The sequence below is a fragment of the Syzygium oleosum genome, unplaced genomic scaffold, assembly GCF_021117445.2.
Source record: "Syzygium oleosum isolate NSW1041296 unplaced genomic scaffold, Sole_v2.1 Sole_v2.07, whole genome shotgun sequence".
Lineage (NCBI taxonomy): Eukaryota > Viridiplantae > Streptophyta > Magnoliopsida > Myrtales > Myrtaceae > Syzygium > Syzygium oleosum.
The window spans coordinates 11,384,290-11,395,458 of record NW_026607491.1 but is presented as its reverse complement, the minus strand read 5'-3'; the positions used below and the strand labels follow the sequence as shown (position 1 = coordinate 11,395,458).

The 11,169-nt window shown below is 38.7% G+C and overlaps 1 protein-coding gene across 2 annotated transcripts; it reads right to left on the bottom strand.

Annotated features, from left to right (window-relative positions):
• Window positions 1-1,346: 1,346 nt before the first annotated feature.
• Window positions 1,347-9,977, bottom strand: LOC115681523 (disease resistance protein L6-like). 2 transcript variants are annotated; one of them, XM_056312949.1, is made up of 6 exons: window positions 9,301-9,977; window positions 6,865-7,960; window positions 5,229-5,540; window positions 2,180-5,133; window positions 1,933-1,991; window positions 1,347-1,427 (listed from the first exon to the last, which is right to left on the bottom strand). In XM_056312949.1, the coding sequence occupies exons 1-4, from the start codon at window positions 9,909-9,911 to the stop codon at window positions 2,581-2,583; spliced, it is 4,572 nt and encodes a 1,523-aa protein (XP_056168924.1). In that variant the 5' UTR covers window positions 9,912-9,977; the 3' UTR covers window positions 1,347-1,427; window positions 1,933-1,991; window positions 2,180-2,580. The 2 variants fall into 2 exon arrangements, with proteins under 2 accessions (XP_056168924.1, XP_056168923.1); XM_056312948.1 differs by having other exon boundaries at window positions 1,353-1,433.
• Between the last annotated feature and the right edge of the window lie 1,192 nt (window positions 9,978-11,169).

The window sequence follows — 11,169 nt, the reverse complement described above, 5'->3', positions numbered from 1 at the left end:
TACCTGTGAAAGGTGAGAGACAGAATCACAGATATACGACATCTTGCCCAGAATGGTTGTGGTCTTAGCAGTATCATAGGCGCATCTTAAACCCTTGCAGAAAATATGGAAAACAAACTCCATCTCTCGATCTTAAATTGAACAACAATATCGTATCAACAAAAAGTAGTAGAACGTATCAGACATCCAACGCTTTAACACGGCTACTTCTGGTCGATTTTCCTCTTTTGTGGAGATCTTGTTGATCCAACACTTCCAATACCGTTCCAATGCTCCGCCGCTTGTTTCCGCTTCTCTTGCTTCTTTTTTCATAGTGTCTTCCTCTTGCCCCTGGATGAAAGAAATGGATACTAGCAAATCAAATGTCAAATCTTTACATAACAACTCGTTTACTACCGTAAAGCTGCACCTCTAATCCCACTGTAGTGATATAATTGTGAGATGTGCTCTCTACCTTCTTAGCATTAACCCCACTTTGTTGGGTATAGTAGAAAAATGACTCTGACTACCTTTACCCATCTAGGCTATTAAGAACAAAACAATACTCGAGTTAAAATGACACTTAAAAATATTCAACTTCATGTTCACTTACTTAAAGGTAAGGTTAAACTACCTTTTGAGTGGTGGCATTGTTATGATGCATCTCTGTGACTAGTTGCTTGGTGTCTCTCTGTCTCACTATCTCTTCATCCTGCTCATTTAAGAAAATAAAGTCGAAAAACATTGACACAAACAGAGACTAGAAACACAGAATGAGTAAACCAAACCTTGTTCTTTTGTTTCAATGGATAATTTCCCGAGTTGTGGCCTCGCTTGATGCACAAATGGCATGTGACTTTTGTGCCTTGTCGTGACACTTTGAGTCCATTTTTAGATTCTCCTTCCTCTCTTATCCTTTCCTCGTTAGCCTACCAGGCACAATCTGAGGCGTTGGTGCCACGAAAGGTTCTCTGTCGAATGCCAAAGGATTGCCTCCCAATAGTGATAGTATGTCTTTAAGAAGATATCCTTTCTGTACCAGAGGGAGAAAACTTTCTATCTCCTCCCCTTTGAATAGAATGACACAGATTGCATGAGAGCATGGAATACCACTTAAGTCTCATGCCCTGCAAGAGCAGCAGTTGTTTCTCGAAAACCACAATTAATACTTCAATTCCCGTGCATAGCACAGGCTTTGCAGCTAGTGAAGTACGATACTAGAGATGCAGAAATAAGAGAGACCTCCCAAAGTTTGGACTACAGCATTAGATCAACCTCACAACTGGACAGCTACAGGACTGAGTGCGCATCAGTAGTAGTGCCCAAGTGTTGGGTATACTTTTTACCGAATTGAGCCACCCTCGGCATTCATTCCTTTAAGTGCTACCATCCTGCTGAAATGGTGCACGTTATCAGCTGATGCCAAATGAGCGGACTGATTTTTAAACCTGCAACTGTTAGTACACTTCAGTATCCAATTCGATATCATGCAAGCTTTAATAGACTTTTAACAAATAACATTTCAAGGGAAAAAGAAAGAAGAAAAAAACACGGGCAATTCGTCGAATCAATACAAGTCAAGAAAAGTCCAAGATCAGGAAGTGCACCGAACTAAACTGATCAGAGTGCAACTGGGATGATAAGCAATCTGAGCGCATGAAGACTGCTCCAATTAATGATAAGGGAAAAGACTAATTATTGGACATTAGCTTTTGAAAGATAAATTATGTCAATTGGATCCCAAAATCGCAAGTCGTGAGAGCTGATCCTTCGTTACAAGCTAAAGCAACAACAATTGAGCTTCAATATCCCAAATAGAGCACAATCTTAAATGCACATCACTAGACTCTAGCGAACTTGTCCTTCACAGTTCACACCACAAACATTTGCATATTGGGTTTCAACACAACCTCTATCGTTCTAATAGCAAAATCAACTGCAATAAGATCTCACCTCGCAAAACTTTGATTCCGAGACTTCCAACTACAGTCGATAAATCCATTGCAAGCCAACTGTGAAAGCAGCAAAAGTAAGAACTTATTAACCCAACAAAGTTCAGTAGGCAATACAAGCGATCATTTTTAGGAATATGTTTTCCAAATCATTCATTTTTCGCGAAGCAAACGGACAAAAGAAATTACAAACAGGCAATTCAAATGAAAATCTGGTGATATATCTCAAAAGAGAAAAAGTAGCTTACCTGCTACATGCACTTGTGTTAGGAAATGTGGATTATCTCAACAATTTTGACTCATCCCAGTAGTCTTCTCCAAATTCTATCCTTCCATGATCCAGTCAAACGGCCTTTCTTTCGTAATTTTGATAAAGTCGCGTTCCAAATAATTCTGGTATTGTTTTGAGCGACTTTCATCCAGAATTGTCCAATACCACTAGTTGCTCCAACTTCTTGAGCCCTCGAAACCCAGTCTTTTTCTTGCAATTTTGCACAACTAGATTGATCGAGTTGATACATGATGATGATGTCGACTCCTCAAAGCCCGGGATTTCCCAAAGTTCATGACAATTTAATAGGAACAATTTTCATAAAACAATGAAAATTTGACAAGTTGGGAAATTTTGCTAAGGGCTTACAATCCTCAATCATAAAAAGTTGTGCAGGATGGGAATCTCTCTAGGCCTTCCAAAGGAAGTCCACCAGGGGATGTTTCGAACTTCCAAAGACTCTAATCTATTAAGGCCTTGAATTTCAATTAAGTTTTTGCAATTTTGAGCATTTAATATTTTTAGACCCTCGGATTTTGAAAGGTCCAGCTTTTCAATTGAAATGCATCCAGAGATATTCAGCTCTTTCAAGAAGTCCAACTTCTCAAGGCCTTGAATTCCGACTATATTTTTGCAACTTTGAGCATCTAATATTTTCAGACCCTTGGATTTTGAAATGTCCAACCTTTTAATTGAAGCACACCCAGAGATATTCAACTCTTCCAAGAACTCCAACCTATCAAGGCCTTGAATTTCGACTAAGCTTTTGCAATTTTGAGCATCTAATGTCTTCAGACCCTCGGATTTTGAAAGGTTCAGCCTTTCAATTAAAGTGCACCCAGAGATATTCAACTCTTCCAAGAACTCCAACCTATCAAGGCCTTGAATTTCGACCAAATTATTGCAATTTTCAACATCTAAGATCTCCAAACCCTTGGTTTTTGCAAGGTCCAATCTTTCAATTGAAGCACACCCGGAGATAATCAACACTTTCAAGAACTCCAACCTATTGAGGCATTGAATTTCGACTAATTTTTCGCAACATCCAACATATAATTTCTTCAGGCCCTCAGATTTTGAAAGGTCTAGCCTTTCCATTAATGCGCAATTAAAGATACTCAACTTCTCCAAAAACTCCAACCTATAGAGACCTTGAATTTCGATTAAGTTTTTGCAATTGTTAGCATCTAATATCTCTAAACCCTCGGATTTTGGAAGGTCCAGCATTTTAATTGAAGAACTACCAGAGATATTCAATACTTTCAAGAACTCCATCCTATTAAGGCCTTGAATTTCAACTAATATTTTGCAGCACTGAGCACATAATATCTTTAGACCCTTGGATCTTGAAAGATCCAGCTTTTCAATTGATGCGTGCCCAGAGATTCTTAGCTCTTCCAAGAACTCCAATCTATTGAGGCCTTGTATTTCGACTAACTTTTTGCACCATTCAGCACGTAATTTTTTCAGACCCTTGAATTTTGAAAGATCCAACCTCTCAATTAACCCACACCTAGAGATATCCAGCTCTTCCAAGAACTCCAACCTATCGAGGCCTTGAATTTCGACTAATTTTATGCATCCATCAACATGTATTTTCTTAATGCTCTCGGATTTTAGAAGGTCCAACCTTTCAATGGAAGCGCACCTAAAGATACTTAGCACTTCTAAGAACTTCAACCTATCGAGGCTTTGAACTTTGACTAATTTTCCGCACCATCCAGCATATAATGTCCTTAGACCCTCGAATTTTGAAAGGTCAAGGATTTCAATTGAAGCACAATGATAGATATATAGCTCTTTTAAGGACTCCACACCTTGAATTTCAACTAAGTTTTTGCAAGAATGAACATATAATTTCTTCATGCCCATGGATTTTGGAAGATCCAGCCTTTCAATTGAAGTGCACTGAGAGATGAGCAGCTCTTGCAAGAACTCCAACCTATTAAGGCCTTGAAGATCTACTAAGTTTTTGCAATTTTCAACATGTAATTTCTTCACACCCTCGGATTTAGAGAGATCCAGCCTTTCAATCGAATCGCACCTTATGGTGGTCAAGCTTTCCAAATATTTTAACTTGTCAAGACCTCGAACTTCAAGTATATTATTGCAATCCTGGGCAAATAATGTTCTCAGATGGCTAAATAGTGAAACGTCCAGTGTTTCCATGAGCTTGCAGCCACATATTGCCAAGATTTCCAACTTGAAGGGAGTGTTTAGGGATTTCTGTAATTTTGATTTTTCAACATCCACCAATTGGGAGCATTCTGAAAGCTCCAATAGTGTTGACGGAAGCTCCAAGATACACTCGAGAAATTTGCAATCAAGAAGATGTAGCTCCTTGAGATGGGTCAGATGGGAAAGTGAAGGCAATCTGAGACTTTGACAAGTGACGCTCAAATATGTCAAGTTGGAAGGAAGCTCCGGCAGTGATTGGACCTCCGACAGCCATGGGAACTCCTCCCTACCATGAGAAAGAAAAAATTGCTCGAAAGAAAGATTATGGATGCATTCTGACATTTCCTCTTCCGGTTTTATGCACCATGAAACATCTAAATGTCGGAGCTTTCTCAGCCTTCTAATACCATTGGGTAGTTCTTTTATCCGCGTGCCACTAATGTTTAGAATTTCTAGATTCTGCAAATCCCCTATGTTGTCTGGTAATACAGAAAAGTTTTGACAATTTTTTAGAAGGAGTTGCTCCAGCGCTTCTAATTTATCCACTTCCGTTGGCAGCTCCTTGAGGCCCCAACACCCCGTCAAGTCCAAGCGTACCAGACTCTTCATCTCTCCAATTGAAGAGTCAATTTGCTCCAGTTTCCGACAATTTCGGAGGATCAACACCTCTAAAATCTTAAAAGCTGAGAGGAAGAAAGTTCCTTCTAAAGATTGACAATTTGTAAGGTCAAGATATTTTAGCTTCTTTGCCATCTGGTAGAAAATATAAGAAGTGTCCAGGGATTAGCTCGAAGTGATTATGATTGAACATATTGCAAAATAAAAAAGGGCGAGTACTTCCATCTTACCATGATGGAACTCCATCCTCGCCATTCTTGTGAAATCTTGCTTGCAGATAAATCGAGTGCAAGTAATTCCTTTGCATGAAAATTGTTTGCTTCAAAAGTCAGGGGACAATTCCACCATCGAAGCCATCTTAACTCATCAATTGAGTTCTTAAAATCTCCCCTAAAATGTGCCCCACTCATGTGAAGGAACCTTAGACTCGTTAAATTCTTGAATTGCTCGTCTGTGGGGAAATCGCCACTTTGGCCAACTGTTTTGCCAGATCCTTCTGAGTTGCCTTTGCTAAGATAAATGGCCTTAATCTTTTCTGTTCCCTATATATAAGAATTAATTTTCATTACTACCATTTATATCCACCTCAAGTAATCTAATATCATTTGTTCATATTAGTATTGAAATGCATCGATGTCTTTTACCGACTAGCAAAGTGAAGATGTGATTTTCTTTTTCGGCCCATAAACAGTATTTGTAAAGGATCCAACATGCAAAAGACTGGTCTCCTCTTTTGAAATTTTAAAGTTGTGTTATTTTTGTCTCATGTGCAAAAGATTGTGCTTTTAATATTTGGCTGTATACTTTTTGTCCCAGGTCCAAAAGGTTGTGCTTTTTATTTTTGTCTCATGTGCAAGAGTGAGCTATATGAATGTGTTTCAATTATGATTTGAATGTCTTTCATTTCTGGTTTATTTTGTAGATTGTCCTAGTGCTCTTTTCCATGCTTCGTACTTCACATGGGATTTCTTTATCAAGGTTGACTGTATTTTTAGATGACACATATTTTAGATATTTTGATTAAATGAAGGAATAAACTCAAAAGAAGCTCTTGTGTCAGTTTTATGAAAACCACTTTGATTTCGACTTACGATAGTACTATGAATAAAGAAGCAAAATGAGCCCAGCAAACATAGTGAAATAATTACATCAAATAATGTACCTTTTTAGCTGTAAAAGTTAGTAATGCCAAATTATTGAGACAAAAAATTTTACAGCATATTCATTTTTGTTTAGGTTTAGTTTAGTTTATTTCACGATGCTGTACGAAAGACATAATATATAGACATTGACTTTGAATTTGTTAATATATGAATTGGCTCATGAGATTATAGATAGGTTGCACGTTGAAAATGCTAATAAGCGGTAGTCTTTTGAGCAACAACTATGGGTCCAACCAAATGATGGATTCAAAGTAAGAGAGTCGAAATTATGATTAATTTCACGAACACAATACAATCACATACTTAATTATATACCAAACAGAATTTTAGAGCATTCATCTCTGGGACCTTTTATGTGGAAAAAATAAGACATTTCTCTTTTTAATGGTCATTTCATTGAATACGCTTAATCTTATGCATATCTATATATGTTCCTGTTCTATCATGTGAATTCTGGTAAAGGAATTCCTAACTTAATATTACATACAATAAGTACCCCTGTACGCTTGTTTAAAAAAAAAATCTTAGATAAGCTGCAATACAAGAGAGAGCAACCTCTTACTTTCAAGTCACATCAATGAAATAACATGAGGGCAATTATATAAGAAGGTTCTCTGTTCACCATAGCAAGCATCGAGTAGGGGCCAACGTCACTCTATCAATTGAACATGGACTGAGGGAGCAAAAGAAGAGAAACGGTTACCTTATTTCCCTTTAGCACTTTCAAGACTTCCTTCGAGTCCCATAACCTGCTACGGTACTGAGGCTCCAGCTTGTTTTCCTCGCGGACAATTTCTCTACCCAGATCTCTCAATTGGTCATGCATTATGAGCTCGTGATTATCTCCAACTTTTATTAATGACATAAATCTCAAAACTTCAATTCCCTCCTCTGGGAAAAAGTCACAGGCATCCCACATGTAGGATGCGATTCTTTCGTCAGTGCCAATGAAAAAACAAGCAATATCCAAAAATATTTGTTTTTGTGTATACTCTAAAGCTTCGTAACTAATCTTTAGCTTGTCTCGCACTTTCTTATGAGGGACTTTTCTTAACTTGTTTATCGTACTTCTCCATAGTGTCGGCTCTTTTGCGCACAAAAATGAACCTAAAACCTCGAGAATTAAGGGAAGCCCTCTGGTGGTGGATACAACATCATGAGTGAGGTCCTCAAATTCACTTGGGGGAGAGTCCCTTCGAAATGCATGTCTACTAAACAGAATCAAGGATTTATCCTCATCCATTTCTTCATGTTCATAGTTGTAGTCCACCCAAGCATTGACAAGAATACTCTTGTTTCTTGTGGTAACGATGATCCTACTTCCCGAAGAAAACCAATCACGATTTCCAGCCAAAGCCTTCAACTGATCATCATTATCCACATCATCAAGAACAATAAGGACTTTCTTAGTTCCAAACTTGGATGAGATGAACTCGATCCCTTCATCCTTATTATCAACTTGATTTTTTTGCTTCAATACATCAGAGATTAACTGATTCTGCAAGTACGCTAGGCCATTATGCTTATAGGATTCCCTGATATCAGCAATGAAGCTACGATACTCGAATTGATTGGAGAGTTTCTTGTAGATGGTTTTAGCAAGAGTTGTCTTACCAATGCCTTCTATTCCATGGATGCCAACAAATAGGGTGGCACGAGAATTATTATCTACAAATTCCATAACTTTCTCCACGTGACTATCAATTCCGACCAAATTCTCAGGATTAACCAACTCAAACTTTTTCTTCAACTCGCTCAACACTTTTCGGATAATCGATTTCACCAATTCTCCTTCATACCTGTCAAATGTGACAAAAGTTCAAATATGCGGCAATGGTAATTTTATATAGCTTATCTAATGAGGAGAAAGTAATAAATATATCTAAGGATAAATCGAAAAACTTTAATAATTGCTTTTGTCACACCTCCATATTCTTTTATATGCTAAGACTAAAGTGGTAAATGATGATGGTTGCTTCACATAGGAAGCCCCGTTCCATCATTACTCCGACATAATTTATTGAGCCAGAAGAAACTTGAGGGTATCACTAATTAAACTTGTTTTTTTTATTAAAGACATTAGGAATGATGTGGACGTGAATTTGAAAACTTTCTAGAGCGTTTGAATGAGAAAAAAATACAATAAGCCAGTCCAGTGCGAAAGTTCAACCATCAATCGATAAACAGGCCATAACTTTTGGTGCAAAAGCATTTCAGGTCCTGTAATACCAATCCGAAAAGTTGTTTAGAGCGCTAAATTGTGAACTATCGGAATACAATCGAGGGGATTTCTCCTTATTTGCGCAATTCTACACACTTCAAAGTTTCCACTCGTGTTGTGAATCTAGTATCATTCAAGATTCACATGCTTATCAACTTTCATTGCGTCGAGGGAGGATAAAAGTTGGTACTTTATTTTCTTTTGAGTATCTATTTTCTATGATTTTAATTAATCTGACATTGATTTTATTGGAAGTAGAAGAACAATTTTACCCCAAAATAAAAACATTGCTTCGATTTATGCAGGTGTATGAGATAGAAATTTTGTGTTGAAGACAGAAAAATGCATTGAAAATTGTTGAAACAAACATCTAATAAAGATAATCCCTTTTCCTTTTATATATTTACCATCACCATATACACCCAATGACATATTTCTTTCGCGAAAAAATTTTAGTAACAACTACTTGACGACATTAATGATTTAATGAATGTAACTTGGGAAGATAAAGAATTATGGCTTCGACAATAGCAGGCACGGTATATGATGTTAAGAGCTTTGAATAGGAACCACCAATAAGTTGTACTTCTAATCTCAGATAAATATGTAATTAGAAAAAAAAAATGTCGTGATGAAGATTAATGAAGCTTATACTATAAACATGAAAAAAGAAAAATTTTGGATCTAAGAGTAAAAGTTCATTTAAAAAAATCTTGAATGGGATCATTAACAACAACCAATCTAATTATAGATTGGTTAATTCTAGATAAAAAGGAATTGATTTTTAGAACTCATGCATAGCACGATTTTATTGCTTTTTTATTTAAAAAAATAAAAAAGAAAATGAAGTAGTTAGGAATCAAAACCACCAGTAAACACCCGCACAAGTTAGTAGAGAACATTTGGTGAAAAATTTACCCGTTGGCTTCCCATCCTTTCAATGAACCGACTTCATTGAGTGCTTGCTTCCACTTCTCCAAAATCGTTGGGTCCGAATGCCTCTCATGCGTATGAAATGCGTCTCCAAAACTCCCGATTTGATGTCGCACGTGAGCCGGTTCCACTTTGTAGAATATAGGCAATATTACATGCCCCGTGTCATTATTCTTGCACTCCATCATTTGAACCAGCTCGTCGAGGCACCGTTTGCTCGAACCATAATTCTCGGAGAGAACGGGGATCAGGATCTTGCTGTTCTTGATGGCCGCCAAAAGATCTGGGCCGATCTCCTCGACTTGGCGAAGGAGCTCGTTGTCGTCATCTCTGAAAGCACAAATTCCGACACCAACGAGCCCGGTGTAGAGACGATCGATGAAGCCTTTTCCAGTATCCGAGCCTCTAGAGCTCAGGAACACCTCGTAGCAGTTTCCGGTCGGTGCGGTCGACAAATTAGGTGCACCATTATTAGTTTCCGTCGGAGGCGAACCAGGTCCACCGGAATGAGTTCCTGTCGGCTCGGTCATCGAACTATCAGCATCTTCTGCAGTTCCACGCACACTGACTCTGCGTTTCTTAATGGGAAGATGCATGTCTCCTTTGCTCCGACTCTACCCTTAGCTTTTTTCCTTTCTCGAGCCTGACGGCGAAGCAGAAACCAAAATGCCTCTTTAGGTTTATACGAAACGCGGGATGGCAACCAGAGTCGCACCAACAAGTCAAACTTGTCAAGCGAGATATAAATTAGTTAATTAATTGACACCACGCGCTTGTACTCGACGCGGAAGCAATGGAAAGAAACAAAGCTTACGTATGGCTGAGCACCCGGCTCGGGTTAAACCGGGAACCGGACCAAACCGGCCGGTTTCGGATGGTCCTAACCGGTCCGGTTCTGGTTACTCCTGCGGAACCGGTCCGGAGGCAAACCTTAATGAAAGTCGAGGAGGAGCGCCGGGCAAAGCAGATCGACGGCCCGTCCCTCCCAAATGCACCGCTCCCTCGTCCCGCTTCGCCGCCTCCCTCTGCCCAGTTCCTCGCGTGCGCGCTTTTTTTCCCCCCAAACGCTCCGCTCCCCTCGTCTGCTTCGCGGAGCCTCGCGCGGAGCAAAAATTTGAAAATTTAAGGAGAAAACGGAGATCGGAAGAAGCTGGAGGCGGGTGCTTTTCCAGCTCACAAGCCCAGATTACGGCCAAACGGAAGCTGGGCGAGTTAAAAGATCCAAAAGGGTCCTCTGGTTTCTCCTTCGTTTCTGCAGAAGAGCCTTTTTTCAACTTGTGCAAAGAGCTGTGTATGTGAGAGAAGTGAGAGAGAGAGAGAGGGAGAGGAATCTGATGTCGGGGCTTTCAATTCATGTTTAATTATAATTGTAATTACGCTCTCATTTGGATTTGGCTTATCTGATTGTTTTGACCGTATTATCCCTTTGCACAGCCAATCATCATCGTCTTCTTTTCATTTTGGTAATAATGCGCTGTCCTCCTTTTTTTCTTTCTGTCCTTTTCTTTCCTCGCGAGTCCCACGTTCCTTTTTCTTCTTTTATCTTTCCACGCCTTTAGTGTTCCACTAACGATTGTGTCCCTTGTCCGTTCCCATTGTGAAGATGACAGGAATAATTTTTGAATTTTGATTTAATATGTAATTTAATTTTTAAAATTTTAATTTATTTAATATAGTTCATGAAACTTTAACTTAATGGAAGGACTACATTGAATATTTTCAAATAGATCGGGGACTAAATTGAATATGTACTAAAAGTCCAGGGATCACATTGAACAGATTAAAAGTTCAGGGACTAAATTGAATATTAGGCTAAAGTTCAGGGACCACATTGAACAAATTAAAAATTCATGG